At 44.9% G+C, this 19,892-nt stretch overlaps 1 protein-coding gene across 2 annotated transcripts in view; it reads left to right on the plus strand.

Annotated features, from left to right (window-relative positions):
* The window catches only part of PXDN (peroxidasin), a 582,246-nt gene that overhangs the window by 477,993 nt on the left and 84,361 nt on the right, over positions 1-19,892 (plus strand). For both annotated transcript variants that reach the window (XM_086926391.1, XM_086926392.1), the window contains one exon: positions 10,899-12,402. In XM_086926391.1, coding sequence (XP_086782517.1) covers positions 10,899-12,402 — 1,504 coding nt within the window. The remainder of the gene's footprint in view (positions 1-10,898; positions 12,403-19,892) is intronic.

Genomic DNA, 19,892 nt, shown 5'->3' on the forward strand with positions numbered 1-19,892 from the left:
TGTGAGATCTCTGAAGCATTTCTTTGTATACTTTCTGAATAAACAAGTTATTGGGAGAACAACCATGTCTTTAGTTGCTTTCTAAAGATAATCAGCGTGGGACTGGTTTTTATGGTAATAGGAAGGGAGTTCCACAATTTTGCAGCTGCGATGGTGAAGCATCTGTCTCCCCAGTTAACTGTCCTCGTTCTGGGTATGTGAAGCAGGTGAGCAGTGTTAGAGCGAAGCGTTGTGGGGGTTATTAGAGGTTTGAATGAATTCCTAAGAAATTTAGGTCCAATGTTATTTATTGCCTTATAGACAATACAAAGGGACTTAAATTGTGTACGGCTTCTAATCGGAAGCCAGTGTAGTTGTTCCAGATGTCTAGAAACAGAGCAGAATTTTGGAATGCCCAGTAAAACTCTGGCTGAGGCATTCTGTATCATTTGAAGTTTGGAGATGACCTTTTCTTGTGCATTAAGGAGGAGGGCATTACAGTAGTCAGTGCGTGAAAACACCAGTGTTGAAATTAGTGTTTTTCCTGCTGTTGTAGGAAGATATGGAAGGAGTTTCTTTATTTTCCGTAGGATGTTAAATGATGATGAAACTACCGAGTTCACATGATGGTGAAAAAGGAGTTTATCATCTAAGATTACTCCTAAGTTTCTAACTTTGCTGACTGGTTCAGGTGGAGTGCCCATTTCCTCCGGCCACCATAGGGGGGACCACAAAGGCTGAATCTTGCCAAACAGCATTTCTTCAGTCTTTGTTGAATTCAGTTTTAGGCAGTTGGAAGACATCCAACTGCTGATGGCCCTCATGCCGTCTTTGAAGTTTGCTGCTATTGTGGGACCATTTTTATGTATAGATAATACCAACTGGGTATCATCGGCATATGTTGTTAAGTTGATGTTGTAGGCTTTTATTACCCTCGCTAAGTCCGAAACATAGATATTAAAAAGGGTCGGACTTAGCGAGGAACCCTGTGGAACTCCACAAGGAAGAGTGAAGGTGGGAGAGGTGTATGTGCCTAATTTAACTGCCTGTTTACGGTCAGCCAGAAAGGATGTAATGAGATCCCTGGCTTTGTGTTTAATACCGATGGCCTCGACACGGTCGATCAAAGTAGAATGATCAACCGTGTCGAAAGCCGCCGATAAGTCCAACAAAATCAACACAGCCTGTCCGCCGTTATCCATCGTTGTTCTTATTTCCTCTGTAGCCTTGATCAGGGCTGTTTCTGTCCCGTGACATTGTTGGAAGCCGAACTGGGTGACATCCATATTAATCTGAGGCCATAGGATGACGGTTCAAGGCTAATTGCTCTGATTTCCATTAAATAGTGTGGTTTGGGGGCCAAGGAGAGAACAACCTCAATCGGGTTGTGATCTATAAAAACCAGATGCAATAACTTTCCCAGTGAGCAGTAAACCATCCAAATTTGGTGATATGAAAAAATAGTCAATTGTAGACATATGGCCTGTGCCCCTAAAGGTAGGAAATCCTTCTGAGCGATTACCTAATACATCCATAACATTATTTAGATCATAAGAAGCCAAGAATGAGTCCAGCTCGCATCCTCTAGTGCCGTATCAGGTCTGTACACATCGAGGAGTGTTGCTACAAACAGTAGTATTTGGGGAATAAGAATCGGTATATACTAAGCTCAAGGTAGAATGAAAATCACCACCCGAACAAACACCGTCCAGTTGACCGCTATCACCTACAGCACCCTGCAGAGACAACATATATGCAAACAGAATTGGAAAATTGGAGTTAAATTCATTCGTGAAATCATTGTTATATAATGTAATTAGGTATATGGTAGGGCCCCTTTTGTAATTCACTGCCTATATGTTGTTATCAAACCACTTGAATGCCTTCAGACAGCCTCCGGCATAGATATTCACCCAGATAGCTAGCCCTGCAACAGCAGGGCCTGATTTCAAAGGTATTACTAAGTTGGAATGGCAGGTAAAGCCATCAACTAATATTTTACGCTAACCCAGGTCTCTTGGAACATTGAAATGCCAAATTGAGTGTAGAGCATTTAAAGAGCACCAAAACAATTGAAAAAGAAACAACACAACACTCAAGAAATCCAACACCAATTTATAAAAATATACTGCCTTTTTATAGCAATTTAAACACTAGAACGAAAAAGATTCACTGGAAGGGTCTGGAGATATACAAGCAATAATAAATCGATTCAATTTCACTCAACCAGAAACAATACTTGGCAAAGTCTGTGATTGGATACTTAGAGGCTTTTTCATGGTCAACTTAGGTAAGCCATCACAGTGGTCCGTTAGAAATACTTGGAGCGACCAACTCTGACAGGGAGCTAATCAGGAAGACCAGCCAGATCCTCAAGAACAGTTACCCTCACAGGTGAGGCAGTCCTTCATCAGTTCCAGACACGTTATCCCTGTTGCAATAGATTCCTACAGAGTTGCACTGATGCTAGAGATGAAGGATGCTGAAGATGCTCTAAGGATGCTGTGAATGCGATGTGGTTCGCAAGGGTCTTCCTGCAGGGTTCCTCAGTCCACAAGGATTGTGCGGGGGAAGGCTTGTAGGGTCGATGTCCCACAACGTCCTCTCCAGTCTGGTCGAAGCCCAGTCGCCACTTTACTACCATTTGCCTGTTGTCGCAGTGACAGGCCAAATCTACCTGAGTCTATAACTCACCTTCTAAGGGTCCAAGCAACTTTCCGACAGCACTTCTGGGCTCAGGTGCAACTTTGATCATAGGGTATTGGTCTTCGGTGCTGCATGGTGGCAGTGGTATCGGCTTAAAGACTTTGGGCTACCAACTTGCCTAAGCGGGCTTCTTCAGCTGTTGTGTCTCAGTGCTGCAAACAGGAGGCCAGTCAGCTGGTCTTTGGAGTTCTCTTGACTTAACTAGGCTCTCCACAAGGTGCAGCAGGTCCAGTCCTAGTCAGTACAGCTTCTCTTGGCTGATCCCTCTGTGCAGCAGGGCAGTTCTTCTTTGGTCCTTCTTTCAAATTAGTTGAGAGCTGAGTTCTGGATGCCCTATTTATAGTCAGAAAATTGCCTTAAGGCAGGATGTGGTTGGTAGCCAATTGGCTACTGGGTTCCCTTCCTTCTGATAACCACTTCCTGGGAAGTGTGGCATCTGGCTATCCTAGGATGCACCATTCTGCTCACTTTCAAGATGGCAAGACCCCTCTCTCAATACTCAGAGCTCCTTAGCCCATGCTCAGAGGTATGGTTACCAAGGGACTACTGACTTCTCCTTCACTGTCCGTAGTGCTAGTCTGTCTACCTAAACAATATAGTGCCTCTCTCCTAAGTGTTACCCATTTGCCCTTCAAGAGTGGTTTCTCCTTTGTAGCTCACCTTTTGGGATAACACTTGTGTGGCTTCCTGCAGGAAGGAGGTAACACCTTTATACCATAAAGGTCCCTATTTTGTCATTTCCTGGTAATTGTTAGCACATTTCCCCAGAAGTGCAAAACGCTGTCTGCACTAGAAGCCAAGTGTACATCTATAAATGGCACTGAAAACCTTGGACAACTAAAGGGGCAACTTCCAAATTTGCACTTTGCCCACCAGACATTAAATTCAATGTAACCAATAAATCTGATTTAGTGCACTGATTATTTTGATACCAAACAATACCATCATTAGAAGTCCCATTCAGAAGTTAGCAGGGCTGGGGTGCCAGCCTGTGACTCTGTACTTGCCAATGGGGCTGCTAGCGTTTCCACATTAAAACAACAATTTACATGTTCTACTGCTGAAACATGTAAAAGTACATGTTCCACTTTTTGGGGTGCCTTTGGGGTTGTAAGGCCTGCCATAGGAGTGACTTGCATACATTAAAAAGGCAGATTGGGGTTCTGCCGTTACTTTATTTGTCAGGGTCAAGTTAGCAGTTTTAAATTGTCCTTCCAGTCTGCAGTGTCAGACTAGGAGCCATGTTTTACGTTGACCCACTCAGGGTTGCACAATGAGTTCTGCAGTCCCTGGGGGATGCTCTAATTTGCAGGCCCTGGATTCATCAGGTACCATATACTAGAGACACAAGTAAGTTAGGCTATGTCAATTGGGTTCAAACCAAAGAGTGGGCTGATTTGTTGATCAATACCGTATGCTGGGGTGGGAGGGAGAATAATTTGAGGGACTTCTCAACAGACCAGTAGTGAAAGTGTTGATTCGGAGCCTCAATATATGTATGTGTTTTGTAGGATTTATTGAGAAAATATGAGGCAGGCAAAAGGCCAGATACAAATATACCCATGACATCAAGTTGGGTACATCGATAGGCTTTCTCTGTTGTAGGGTAAATTACTCATCTTTAATAAACTATAAGTATTCTCTTTCCAAAAGGCCTTATATTTTATGTCCTAAAACACTGAGTCCTAGCTTAGTTGACACACTCTAGACAGCATGCTTTGGAAAGGCAAATCATTTTAAAATGTTGCCCAGTAATTCACTTAGCCAGTGTATTGATGGTAGTTTTGCAGCGTGAATCATTCTGGATTCACTATGCTGTGCATTATTCTGCGGTCTTGTGGTTGGGTCCGGATTCGTAGTCTTTTCTTTGTTTTTCTTTCGTAACTCAGGTGGGCGTCGACGTCCCACCTTTGATGTATTTCCGGTGACGTCGGCACGCTTCCTGCGGAAGCTCCCACTCCTGGGCGCCATCTTCAGATTCTTTTTTCCACGGTTGGGTCTGGATCGTTCCCGAAAGGGCTCCAGACATTTTTGGAGAAAGAAGAAGAAAATAAACACTTTTTGCAAGAAAAGAGATTGAGAATACTACAGGAGACTTCATCATCAAAGAGGACGACGAAGGGGAAAAAGAACTTCACGAACTTCGACGTCCATCGGAGAATGCAAGCTCAGGGGGCCCCCTGAATGCATGAGATGGACACACTCCTTTCAAATTCTGCCCTAACTGCCACCACAAGTATGCGCAGAAGGACCAGCACCCGGTCTGCAACCTTTGCCTACCAGTCGACCACAAGAGCGAGGACTGCAACGCCTGCTCCGCCTTCACGCCGAAGACTCTTCGAGTGAGAAAGAGACAGAGGATAGCCAACGCCACCATGCAGGGTAAGGGACAACCACTGTTCCTTCAAGACCTGGGGCTATCATCAGACGAGGAGGACAACGCCGCTGGCGAACACGACAGCTACACGGTCGTAGAGACCGATATTACCAAGACTCCAAAGAAGGTAGGAGACTCTACGCCCCTAGGGCACCAAGAGACCCAGAGTCTCGAAAAATGGAGGGCAAAACCTCAAACGCCGAAAACTTCGACGTCCGCGGCTACACCAAGGCACAGCGGATCCTCTGAGAAGAACTCCCAAGCGCCGAGAGCTGGAGAACAGCAAAAGATGTAGAAAATCGCCCTCGGGAAGGAGCGTACAACGCCGAGGGAAAAGGAGCCGAAGGGCCCTTCTGCGCCACCAATGGACCCGAAAGCCAGCTCAGCACCGAAACCCTCGACGACGAAAGTCGGCTCGGCGCCGAAAAGAGCGGCCGATCCATTCGACGCAGACCACGCGGCCAAAATGGAGAAAAAGAAAGGGTGCCTCGAGGCCGAGATGGAAAACATCCTGCAGCGGAAGAAAGATTTCGACACCAAGATGAAAGAATACACAATCCTGACGAAACCTAGGCTACAGGTGGTCGAGGAAACGGAGGAAGAGGACTACGACGTCGAAGAACAGTCGGTGGACGTCGAGACCTTCGACGACCAAGAAGAGGAGGAGGCCTCCTACTAAGAGGAGGAAGGAGACGACGAGGTCTGCATCCTCGGAGACTCAGGATATAGATTGGCAGGACGTTGACACTGAGAGCCCAGAGGAGGCCATCTACACATACCTCTATGATGACATCGGGGTCTACAACAGTCATCAGGAATGCAGCTGCAGTTTTCAAAGTAAAACTCGACGAAGAAAAGAAGAAAGCAGACTTCCTTCTCGAGACACTGCTCCCTATGCAAACAAGGAGCCAGTTCCTGCCAATGCTCGACAGTGTCATGGCACAGGGAAAAGAGGCTTTCAAATAACCAGCTACATGCAAAGCCGTCACTCCCAGGTCGGAGAAAAAGTATAAACATTCCTCCAAGGACCCACCCTACATTCAGGGATCGGTGTCAGCAGACTCAATCATCGCAGCCACGGCAAGAAAGAGGGCCAATGTGCCTACCACTTCTGGGCCACCTCCAGACAAAGAAAGCAAGAGGATGGACCTGGTAGAGAGAAGAATTGAACGGAATGCCGCAATGCACTGGCGCATGGCGAATTCCAATGCTCTGCTCAACAGGCACCATTTCCTGATCCTGGAAGAGCTGGGAGAGTTAGTAAAGAACATGCCACAGGAATTCAAGCAAAGAGCTGAAAACCTTGTCGAAGAGGGGAAGAATGTAGCCAATTCTTGCCTCAAGACTGCCCTGGACGGAGCAGACACCTCCAGCAGGCTCATGATGATGGACATCACGGAGAGAAGACAAGCCTGGCTGAGAATTTCGGGCTTCAAGCTAGAAGTGCAGCACCGCATCCTCAACACACTGTTCAACTGAGAAACGCTGTTAGGGGCCCCAGTTGACGAGAAACTCAGCCAACTGAAGAAGGATAACGAGACTGCAAGATCCATGGGGGCATTGCAGTTCAGAGGTATTAAAAGGGGCACCCTGTCACAAAGACCTAACTGGAGGGGAGGAAACCAGCCAGGAACATCACACCAGGCGTTCCTACAAGCCCACCAAACAGACACCCAGACACAGCAGGGGCAGCAAAAACAGTCCTGGCAGTACCAGCCAAGAGGCCAGTCCTTTCGCGGGAGAGGGAATGGACGTGGACGTAATAAGAGAGGGGGACAGCAGCCCGCCTCTAAGTGAATTATGAAAACTCTATGTGCCCACCCGAGCAAAAACTCCCAGGGTGGAGCACAAACACATCAGACAGGAGTTACATGAACTAGACACCTCCGTACATGTAAGACCAGTGGGAGGAAGACTGAGACAATTCTTCAGGGAGTGGAAGAGTATAACATCAGACAAATGGGTACTCAATATCATACAGTACGGGTACTACATAGAGTTGGAGGGAAAGCCAATGGACAGGAAACCAAAAAGGTCACTAGCAAGGAAAGACCTAGAGCTCCTTTGGAAGGAAGCAAAGGAGCTCCCGCAAAAACAAGCCATAGAGCCAGTACTTTACAGAGAAAGGAACAAGGGCGTATACTCCACATACTTCCAGGTACCATAGGTGGACGAAACTATGAGACCCATCCTGGATCTAAGATTCTTAAACAAGTTCGTAAGAACCCAAAGGTTCAAGATGACCTCCCTACAAGAGCTACTGCCTCAACTGCAAGGTGGGGACTTCATGGTCACCATAGACCTAAAAGATGCCTACCTGCACACCCCAATGAACAGGGGCAACACAACACCTCCTCAGATTCATCATCGGAGAAGACCACTACCAGGTCACAACCCTGGCGTTCGGGCTCAAGTTGGCACCAAGGGTTTTCACAAAGTGCCTCGCAACAGTCGCAGCACACCTACGAAGGGAAGGGATACACGTGTACCCTTACCTGGACGACTGGCTTATCAAAGCAAGCACATACAAAACGTGCAAGCAGCACGCACAGAGAGTGACCAGCACACTGATGAACCTAGGATTCTCCATCCACTGGGGAAAATCCTCCCTGGAACCAGAACAAATAAAAATCTTCCTGGGAGCACAGATTGATACCTTATAGAGCAAGGTGTTCCCCAGCGAGAAGAGAACGATAGCGCTCGTGCGGGAGATGCAGCTCTACCAGAAGGGGCAAGCTCGGACAGTGAGGACAGCAAGCAAAATCATGGGCATGATGGCATCATGCATACACCTAGTGCCAAACGTACGGCTCCACATGAGACCTTTACAGGAATGGCTACAGGAGCAATGATCACAAGCTACAGGTTGTTGGAAGGATCTAGTGGTTGTAACGCACGCAGAGGCCTGTGGACACCAGCAGATGCGGTCAGACACATCAATTACCTGGAGTTGAAGACAGTTTTCCTAGCCATAAAGGCCTTCCAAACAAAACTATACAACCAGAGAGTGTTGATCCAGATAGACAACATAATAGCGATGTTTTACATCAACAAGCAGGGGGGGGACACAATCCGCCCGCTTTCGAAGCTAGCGCAGGAGATATGGAGATTGGCCATCCCACTCAAGATAGACCTGCTAGCCATACATCTACCAGGAAAAGACAATGTAGAAGCAGACTGGCTCAGCAGACAGACATCGGCATCCCACAAGTGGGAACTCAATGCACAAGAGACGAGAAGGCTCTTCGACAGGTGGGGGACACCGTCGGTAGACCTACTTGCAAAACGCCAGAATGCAAAATGCCAAAACTTCGCATCCAGACAGCCCAGGGAGGGCTTCCTGGGGAATGCCCTATGGATAGACTGGTCCAGGACATTTGGTTACGCCTTTCCCCCGATACCGCTGATACACAAGGTACTCAGCAAGTGCAGAGCGAGCAACATGACCCTGATACTGGTGGCACCACAGTGGGCCAGGCAGACATGGTACTCGCAGATTATGGAGATGACACAGAGTGCACCCCACAGATTTGGGAGAAGAAAGGACCTACTCTCCATGCAAAACGGAGAAGTGCTGCACCCAACGCCAGAGAGCCTGAGCCTCGTAGCGTGGCTCCTGAGGACATAGAGTTTGCGCATTTGAAACTGCCAGAAAGCACCCTAAGGGTACTTCGGGAGGCACGAAGACCCAGTACACGGAAGTGCTACGTAGCGGAATGGAAGAGATTTACACTGTGGTGCAGGAGGGAAAAGCTACACAATAAGATGAAAAAGGACTCAACAGTGCTAAAGTACCTCACGCACCTGCGCGACAAAAATCTGAGCTCATCCTCACTGAGGGTTCACTTGGCCACGATAGTCGCTTACACGAGAGGAGAAACGTGCAAGAGTTTCTTCACATCACAGGTCGTTAAGAGATTCCTGGAGGGAGCAAAGAGGATCGCACCGCCAAAGAGGGTGCCACCACCTGCATGGAACCTTAACCTAGTCCTAACGGAACTTATGAAGGAACCTTTCGAACCGATTCACAAGGCCTCCCTAGAAATGCTGACCATGTAAACAGCTTTCCTGGTAGCAATCCCTTCACTGCGCAGAGTGAGCGAACTGCAGGCACTAACACTACAGGAACCCTACATACAGATACACAGCGATAGGGTGGTGATGAGAACGGACCCAAACGTCATGCCAAAGGTGGTGTCAAGGTTCCACTTGAATCGAACTATACAGATTCTGAGTTTCTTCCAAAAACCGGCAACAAGAGCTGAAAGGGCACTGCACACTCTGGACGCCAGAAGGGCAGTCCTGCACAACATTGAGAGAACGAAGGAACACAGGAAAACAAAGCAGTTCTTTGAGTCCTTCGCTAACAGTCGCATGGGAAAACCAGTAATTAAAGGAACAATTGCGCGATGGATCGTCCAAACAATACAGTTCTGCCACAAGCAGGCAGGGCAGAAACTAACAGAGGGGGCACGTGTCCACTCTACCAGAAAGGAGCTACAATAGCTTTCCTAGCTAACACACCAATTCAGGACATATGCCTGGCGGCAACATGGGCTTCAGTGCACACGTTCACGAAGCACTACTGTGTGGATATGCAGATGAACAAGGAAGCACAAGTTGGACAAAGGGTTCTTCAACACATATTCAATAACCAACGCTCATCTTCCACCCAGCCGCCACAAGCATGAGAAACCGCTGCAAAATCTATGCACAGCATAGTGAATTTGAAGATTCACGCTGCAAAACGAATAGTTTCTTACCTGTCTGTGTAGTTTTGCAGCTTGATTATCTTTATGGATTCACTAGCGAACCCATCCACATCCGCCAGAAAGATGAGGCTGGAGAGATAAGGTGGTTGAAACAAAGACAATACTTGGAAAAGAAGCCTTAAAGGTTAAAGCGGTGAAAAAACTTTAGTTGAACATTGCCATAACTTCGGTAGCAAGACGAACACGAGAAAAAAGAATCCGAAGATGGCGCTCAGGAGTGGGGGCTACAAAAAAAATAACAACCCCCCAAGCCCCCCCCCCCCCTCCGCCCCCCCAAAAAAACAAAGAAAAGACTACGAATTCAGACCCAACCACAAGACCGCGGAATAATGCACAGCATAGTGAATCCAGAAAGATCATCAAGCTGCAAAACTACACCGACGGGTAAGAAACTATTCGTTTAGTTTAAGACATTTTAAAGATGTGAAACTGAGAATTGATTACGGTCATCACCACTTTGGTAAATGAAGAAAGGTTATCTGTATTTTTAGTGTTACTGTTTGTAGCAGCAACACCCCAGCCTGAAAAGTCCATCCATATATAGTGCACTCACGTTGTACTTGTGTTTTCCTTTGGGGTTTCTCATAAGGGCAAATCTTCATGTTTTAATTTGTTGTGTACAAAGGGAATTAAAGATTTTGCTTGTTTGTAATATATAATGAATATTACCTATTTGTTGGCATAATACATAAACATGTGAGCAAGTGGATTAAATACGGGTAAATACTATCTAACCATAGCCCTGTAGGAAATGAAAGTAGAGAACCAGTTCTCCTGGAATATTGCAACGCACCAAACCATGTAATATATTCTGTGTAGAATAAATGTGGAATAAGCATTGCAGCTTCTTATCTACATATACATACTTACCTGTGTATATGTGTGTGTAGCCTTGGGGACATGAGATGCATTTATCTTTGTTTCAGCTCAGCTACGCATTGCCTCATACAACTATCATTATCCATATTTTCTCTTCACTGTATAGATACTGTTCCTGTTAAATATTATGTGCTAATTCTAATTTCAAATATGCATTTTAACATTTTTTCATAATTGTGTTTCAGGTTACCATTACAACGATCTGGTGTCTCCACAATACTTGAATCTCATTGCTAACCTCTCAGGCTGTACAGCGCATAGACGTGTCAATAACTGTTCTGACATGTGCTTTCATCAGAAGTACAGGACTCATGATGGAACCTGCAACAACTTGCAGCATCCAATGTGGGGTGCCTCCATGACAGCCTTTGAACGTTTGTTAAAATCGGTTTATGAAAACGGGTTCAATTTGCCAAGAGGCATAAGCCCTGACCGCCATTATAATGGATATCCTTTGCCTCTACCACGGTTAGTTTCAACAACTATGATAGGAACAGAAACAATTACCCCTGATGAGCAATTTACACACATGTTGATGCAGTGGGGCCAATTCCTTGATCATGATCTTGATTCTACAGTTGTAGCATTAAGTGAGGCGCGATTTTCAGATGGCCAGCATTGTAGCTCAGTCTGCACCAATGATCCTCCATGTTTTCCAGTTGTGGTACCTCCAAATGATCATCGGATTAGAAATAATGCACGTTGCATGTTTTTCGTGCGATCTAGCCCTGTTTGTGGAAGTGGCATGACCTCTCTTTTGATGAATTCAGTTTATCCACGAGAGCAGATTAACCAGTTAACTTCATACATTGATGCATCTAATGTTTATGGAAGCTCAGATCATACAGCACAAGAGATCAGAGACTCTGCCAGTCACAAGGGCCTTCTGAGACAAGGTATAGTGCAGAGGTCTGGAAAACCACTCCTCCCATTTGCTACAGGTCCACCAACAGAATGTATGAGAGATGAAAATGAAAGTCCCATTCCTTGCTTCTTAGCTGGAGATCATCGTGCTAATGAGCAATTGGGTCTGACTTGTTTGCACACACTGTGGTTCAGAGAACATAACAGAATTGCTACGGAGTTATTGAAACTTAATCCACATTGGGATGGTGACGTAATCTATCACGAAGCACGCAAAATAGTAGGTGCACAAATGCAGCACATAACATACAGCCATTGGCTGCCAAAGATCTTGGGAGACATTGGCATGAAGATGCTGGGAGAATACAAAGGTTATGATCCTGGTGTAAATTCTGGAATATTAAATATGTTCGCAACTGCAGCATTTAGATTTGGACACACACTTATCAATCCTATACTATACCGGCTGGATGAAAATTTTGAAGCAATTCCTCAAGGCCATTTACCTCTTCATAAGGCTTTCTTCTCTCCATTTCGGATTGTAAATGAAGGTGGCATCGACCCACTTCTCAGGGGATTAATTGGTGTTGCAGCTAAGATGCGTATGCCATCACAGGTGCTCAATACAGAATTGACAGAAAGGCTCTTTTCTATGTCACACACCGTTGCTTTGGATTTGGCAGCAATCAATATTCAAAGGGCTCGAGATCATGGCATTCCTCCATATCATGACTTTAGAGTGTACTGTAACCTTTCATCGGCGCAGACAATAGAAGATTTGAATAATGAAATTCGAAATCCAGAAATCAGAGAAAAACTTAAAAGGTATTTTTCTATCTTTTAGAATATTAGAGTGAACTGTATAAATGCAAGTTCAAAGAACTTATTCATGCAATTGTATATGCATGTTATGAGATGTTTATGCTCATTACTGTGTTTGTGCGTCTTTGGCTATTTAACTTGTTATATGGAAAGTCTGGATATTTTTCTTTTACTACTGAAAGAGGCAACCTATTGCAAATGTTGGTCTCATTTAGCAGTTTGTAGTGAAATATTTCTAGCTGTGCTCACATGTATCACCCTTTAGTGGTGCTGCATTGTCAGGCTTCTGCACTGTGATGGATTGGGTATTTCTGTATTTCAATCTTCAGGTGCAATCAATAACCTGCCACTAGTTGTATGGACCTTTGATGGTCGACAAAGAAAAATAAAGAGTAATCATCTACATAAGCAATACATGGTTAAAATATATTTTCAAATCAATGAAGAGAGCTATTGTGAGTGAAAAGGTTTTATTTTCTAATCCTTTATAATTTCACCTATTTAATTATTAGACATTAATCTTTGTGTTTTAACCATATAAATTAATATAATCCATCAATTGATATTTGATTGTAAAATAAAATAGAATGTGTGCTAAGATTACAGTCAACATATTAATAATAAAGCAAGAATGTTTCATAAAGGAAACACCCCAGTCTAAAAGGTATATGGATTATGAGAAGAAAATGTGTTAGTTTAGAAACCCATAAAAGTTCTGTTTAGAGAAAGATCAATGTTTGAGCATAAAACTTTTGCATTATAGCTGGAATGTATTAGTAGCTCAAAATGACAGCAGACAATTCAAAGAATAATGTAAGAAATCAGCCTTGCATGTAGAAAGGCAGCAGAAACTCAAAAGGTGAGCCTCCAGTCAGTGAGTCGGGAAGGAATTCTTAAAATCTCCCTTTCCTACACAAATTCTATGCTGCAACATTATTTTCTTTTGTCTTCTCAATCCACCAATAGAATATCATAAGACACCTGGGAACTTGCTCACTCCCCATGATCTCACCAGAGAATAATACACTTTCAGACATTATTCCTAGGAAAGGTTAGTGTTGTTATCTGGTGACCCAGACTTTTTTCAATAGATCATTCTTCTGCCATTATCTTCTCCCATGAGAACCTCACTATCAATTGACTTCTACAAAACAAATTTCTATTCACTAGCTAATATTAGTCTTCTATAGTTGAAAAATCTGTAGCAAAGAGAAGAAAAACATCTTACACAAATGTAACTATTTAATGTGACACGCAGCCCTTTCTGTGTTAATGCAGTATGTGTGTGTTTTTTCCAGTTAACATTGCAAAAGCAGCTAGGCTAACTTGGTCCAGCACTTGATCTTTGTGCCGGCCTACAATACTTAAGTATGGCTACCTACTTCAAATGTTTTCATTTTAGCTTGTATTATTTTAATATATTATTTGCTAACTTGTGCACATTATTAATGTATGTGTTTTCAATGGCAAATATAATTTGCTGCCGCAAATTCCCCTCTCTGATGGTTGATAAACTATCACAATGTTTCCATTAATGAATCTTTTAGAGTACACTAATTTTCAGTTGTCATTCTTTTTTATTTTTGAGGTTTTTGTTTCTTTCTTCAACTTTTTATTCTCTCTAGTCTTCTCTACTCCATTTCTATTTCTTTTCAGATTTTTCTTTTCCTTTCTCTATTCTTGTTCACTAAATAGTTTCTAAATCCTCTACATTATGCATGTAAATTTATCAAGCAAATGCCAATTATTAGTATTGGCCTTAATATGACTCTAAAAAGTCCTCCTACTGTTGTAAACCATTTGCTAATGGTTGATACTCTTTTGCCTAAGCTCCCTAATACACTAGACATTTCTAAGGGTTCTAATTCAGGTTTCAAATCATAAATGTTCTTTGCAAATTCTTCTATCTTTCTACTCTTGTCTGGAATGTATGAGCCACAGTTTCGAACTTTCAGCAGTTTGCAGATTCTGCCTTTCTCTGCTAACTGGATAGCTAAAGTGAATTGATCTTACAAAGCCATTGCTCTAATAGCCACTAATTCTGTTTTTACCTGTACTTACTACTCTTGACAGTTTTCTAATTTTCTCAGCATTTAAGACTTCTCCTACAGGTGGTATTGTTGCTGTAAAAGTATCTCCCACTAATTGCGTCCCCTCATTTGTACTGCGTGGGTGTCTGTAGTGGTGTTATTTTTAAAGCATCTATACTATATACATGATACATCTTAGGAAATAGTAAAGCTAAATAGTGTACACCTTCCCAATCAGATGGCAACTGGAAATGAGCATTGTGTCCACAAACAAATAAAACTCCAGGAATAACTGTCTCTTCCCCTGTTAATATTTGAACTATTCCTCCCAAAACTTCAAAGGTTTGTTCACAATTACCAGTCCCAATATGTCTTTTCCAAACCTGGTTTCACCTTTTGTGGACACATAATTTTCCTTTTTGTCTTCTATCTAATTGTAGTTTTGGATTAACTATTTTTTTCTATATTCATTTTCTTCTTTCTTCCAAACATTTCTTAAACATCATCTTCTTTATATTTGCTGTGGAAAATGTTAGCCCATCTTCCCTGCAATGTTAAAAGGAATGTCTTTTCTAATGGTCTCATTAAGCAGGTTAAGTTCTTTTTGTATTCCTTAATAGTGTCTGACTGTGGGTGATCTAAAGAAATACCAGTCAATTTCCATCTCATTTGCTTGTGGATGATAAGTAATTAGTTTCTGAATGGAATTTTTTTAGAAAGAATCATGTGACAATTTTGAAAAAATAATATTCAATATGTTCCTGTCTGTAAATTAAACTAAGCAAAATGCTGCATGTAATTCCATAGGACAATGGAATATGGTGGTATATCACCTTTTCTGCCACTTAAGGAGGTAGATGTGCACAAAAGAAACAGTCCTTAGCATTTAAAGCTTGTATGTATTCCTGAACCAATGAAGAATAAACATTAGTTGAAAACTGTTCTCCTGAATAATATATACATGAAGCCTTTAATTGTATCTCCTCTATAGAGTGCAAAGTCTTTGTAGGTGTAGGTTTAGACCTAAGTGTTTCTATTTCTGGTGCAAATTCAATCCAACAAAAAGATATATTATAGCTATTATTTTAACTATTTGCGTGACAAAAACTACTATCTACACTTAACTTTGGTAGGAATACACGTTTGTCTACAGTCAGACCCTAAGTAGAATACTAGCAGCTCACAGATTGATATTCTGCATTGACTTCTACTTGTCCAAACATACAAAACTTCTTAAGTTATTTATTTATTTTTTTTAAGTATTTTTATTGCAGATGCACAAGGAGCCAATAAATGAAACAGTCTGAAAGTACAGTAGTGCCTCACAGTCGGGGTGGATCACTGTCAAAAAGAGATACACAGCCATTTAGCCCACATCCCTGGGGTTGGGCGGCGAGCACAATTTGTGCGGTATGATTACCAGAGCTGATCCGGCTGTAGGCTTTTTCGGGCAATTCATGTGTCTGCTTTTTTGATTTTTAGAAACACAAAAAAAGAACACCCCTCCCCACCTCCCCAAACCTCCCCCCAATGGACAGTAGAAGACATACAAGTCAGGAACCTTCAAAGTGCGCAGGTATTTAAAACTAGAAATACATCAGTCACGCACCCTCGTCCCTCCCTCCTTTCCCCCCCTCCCTCCCGTAGACCCAAACGGTCGAGGCCCTCAGAGCGGGTGGAACACGGCTCTCTACAGGATCAGCATTGTTAGTCGTGATCTTAAAGGCAGATGTATTGTGTCCCACAGTTACGTCCCACTTCCCTACTATCGAAAGTCTCCTATGTCCCCCATCCAACCCATGATAGTGCCTCCATTTTGACCAAACTCTACGGAATTTCTTCGGACAACCCCCTGGCCTTGTCAGTGACCCTCTCCGCCGCCATATATAGGTCTAACCCTCATCTCCACTCCTCCAGATCTGGTGGTTCCGGCGATCCCCAGCGTTTTGCGATGTCTCGTTTGGCGACCACCAATGCAAGGACTAGGAAAGTGAGTAATGGGCGAGTCAGGTCCACCTCGTTTGTCATTCCAAGTAATGCTAACTTGGGGTCCCGAGGGATTGAAGCCTCAAGGACTTCCTCCAGTTCCCCAAATATCTGGGTCCAGTATTTCTGTATTACACTACAGGACCACACAGTGTGAAAAAAATCCCCCTCTTCTTGGAGGCACAGAAGGCAACGTGGTTCTTCTATCCTCCCCATCTTACACAGACGCACTCTGTAAAAGTATGTCCTATGGAGAAAGTTAAATTGAATGAGTCGTAATCTAGATTTAATTGCTACCTCCCGGGGATGCATCAGGACTATCTCCCAGTCTAGGTCCTCCATCTCCCCCACCTCTGCCTCCCAAGTGTGCCTAAGTTTGGTCAAGTTGCCCAGCATATGGTTAGTCAGTGTTTTATACGTCAGGGATACCGCTTTTCCCACCACCTGTTCTTGTAGGAGCCTCCCTTCCAATGGCGCGTATTCAGGGAGATCCGTGAGCGAGATATGTTGGGCTATCCAAGCGTGTCTTAATTGAGCATATTTAAAATATTGTGTGTTGTGTAGTCCAAACTCGACTGGAAGATTTGGAACGATTTTAGCTCCCCCTTGGCTATTGCATCTCCTATGGTGGAGATGCCAATGTCATCCCACCTCTTGAATCCGCGGAGCTTATGCAGCTCGGTTAACCATTGGCAGTGCCACAGTGGTGTCTGTCGTGTGGGCTTCCTCTCCCACCCGATGCGACCCGTAGCTCTCGTCCATGCCCTAAGCGTTATAGACGTGGCTGGAAGGAGGGAGGCCCTTTCGACGCTCCCGTACAGATATTTTAGTATGTTATTGGGCGCCAGTTTAGTCCTCTCTAGTGCATACGTTGGGTGGCCCGCCGGTGTATGGAGCCAGTCATTGATTGGGGTCAGATGTTTCGTCCAGTAGTAGGCCTCCAAGTTCGGGAGTGAGATCCCTCCGCTATATTGGTGTCTCTGAAGTGTGGACAGGGCCACCCTGGCCTGTTTACCCAGCCAAAGGAAGGATCTCGGATCCGCATGAATCCTGGTGAAGACTGCCACTGGCAGTGGGTAGTACTCATTTTGTAGGGCGTATAGGAATTTCGGTAGAATGATCATTTTATACATAGCTGCCCTGCCCAGAAGTGTTAGCGGGAGCTGCCTCCAGCGGTCCATATCTGCAACTGCATTAGATATGATCCGTTCCAGATTTCTCTGGAGCAAGAGGGTCGCATCCGCCGTTATATACACTCCCAGGTATTGGAAGCCCTCCGTTGTTGTCATCAGGTCCTCCGGTAGTCTCCCCCATTGATTGCGTCCCCCTGGGTCATAAAGTATAGATTAATGCCAGTTAATTTTGTGGCCTGCCATCCGTCCGTAGCATTCTAGTTCTCTGAATAGCTCCGGTACCGTGTCCTCCGGTTTAGTAATGTAAAGCAAAACATCGTCTTCATAGAGCGAGACCTTTTCAGGGTTTAGTACAGTATCTCCACTAGTGAAGCCATGGATGTCCTCATTATGTCGGATTCTGGCCGCGAGCACCTCAATGGCTAGCGTGAAGAGAAGAGGGGACAGGGGGCAGCCCTGCCTAGTGCCTCTCTGGATCTGGAACTCCCGAGAGAGCATCCCGTTGACCCTCACCCTGGCCACCGGGCCAGTATAGAGCAACCGGACCCATCTAATAAACTTTGGCCCAAATCCAAACCTCTGGAGCACTGCAAACAGGAAGGGCCAATGGATTGCGTCAAAAGCCTTTTCGGCATCTAGGGAGAGGAACCAGTGTGGGTCACTTCTTCCCCTCACCTCTTGGAGCCAATTATGGGCTCTCCTTAGATTCAATTTCGTTGCCCTATCAGGCAAGAAGCCAGACTGGTCTAGGTGCACCAGGTCTGTGATGACCGTCCTCAGGCTGGTAGCCAAGATGGTTGCCAGCAGTTTCACTTCTGTATTGAGCAGAGAGATCGGCCTGTAAGAGGCGCAGTTATCCCGCGGTTTGCCCTCCTTATAGATCGGTATTATCGTGGCCATTGCAAGATCTGGAGGGAGCTCTCCATCTTCATAGGCACCGGTGAAGAGATCCCGAAGATGGCGGGTCAGAAGGTATGCCGTGCGTTTAAACAACTCTGCTGGGAAGCCATTCGGGCCTGAGGTTTTGCCAGGCCGGAGCTTGGCAATAGCATTTGTGATGTCCTCAGACGTTATGTCAGCTTCCAATGCCTCCATGGCCTCAGGGGGGAGGGACGGCAGGGCCGTCTCCTCCAGGTAGTGGAGGGCCACTTCAGGGGTAGCTAGGTCTCGGGCTGCGTAGAAGCCCTCATAATGGGTCGCGAAAGCTTCTGCTATCTCTAAGTCGGAGTTGACCACCGTTCCGTCAGCAGTAGCGATAGTGTCTATCCATCTCACCGCCCGCTCTTTTTTGCTAAGCCATGCTAGTAGTTTTCCTGACTTGTCCCCCACATCATACAGTCTATGGAGGGTGGCCAAGGCTTGGGTCCTGGCCTCACTGTTCACCAGTTCCCTATATTGTCTCTGGGCATCTAGTAACCGTCGCAGGGTGTCGTTAGTCTTATGGGTTAAATTCTCGTTTACCAGACTGAAAATAGCCTGTTCCAGGGCCGCTACCTCAGCTTGGTGTCTCCGCCTTTCCTCACCTAGTCTGGAACGAAGTCTGTCACGTAGGACCGGCTTCAAAGCCTCCCATAGAGTGACTTTCCAGTCGACCGAGTCTTCATTCTCGGCGATATACAGTCTAATGTCTATTCTCACGCCTTTGAGGATTGCCAGGTTTTGAAGATCCCAAGCCGCGAGGCGCCAGGACTTCAAGTCCCTACTCCGGTCTTGGCCCACTTTCACGTATAATGGGGAGTGGTCAGATATTCCCCTGGCCCTGTATTCTGCAATATCTCCTACCTTCAGATAGTGTTGGGACATAAAAATATAATCTAGGCGCAAGAGTGTCTTGTGGGCCCCAGAAAAATATGAGTATGTGCATTGTGTCGGGTGAAGCCATCTCCAGACGTCAGTTAACTCTACGGTAGTCATCTGGTTACACAGCACAGTCCTACGCCCCCCTTCACCTGTGCCCCCAGATCTGTTGAGGTTTATGTCCATGACGTCGTTAAAGTCCCCACCTACTACTTGTACAGTATCCGCCGTATCTAAGAGGATGTTTGCCAGCGCTGTATTTGTGCGTGCCTGCAGTTTGGGTGGTGCATAGATTGATATCAGGGTATATGTGCGTCTGTTCCAGGTGCCTTGCACTCCCGCGTATGTACCTTGTGGGTCAATCCACGTGCGAGTAATGGTGAAGGGTGGGGATTTTTTAACTAGAACTGCCACTCCCCTGGAGTCGGATGTGTATCCCTCATGTACTAGTACCCTGTATGGGCCTCTGGCTATGAAGGCACACTGGGTACCTTTGAGGTGTGTTTCCTGCAGGAAAATGATATCTGAGTCACTTCTTTTTATATAG

This window comes from Lissotriton vulgaris, chromosome 6, assembly GCF_964263255.1.
Source record: "Lissotriton vulgaris chromosome 6, aLisVul1.2, whole genome shotgun sequence".
NCBI classification, from domain to species: domain Eukaryota; kingdom Metazoa; phylum Chordata; class Amphibia; order Caudata; family Salamandridae; genus Lissotriton; species Lissotriton vulgaris.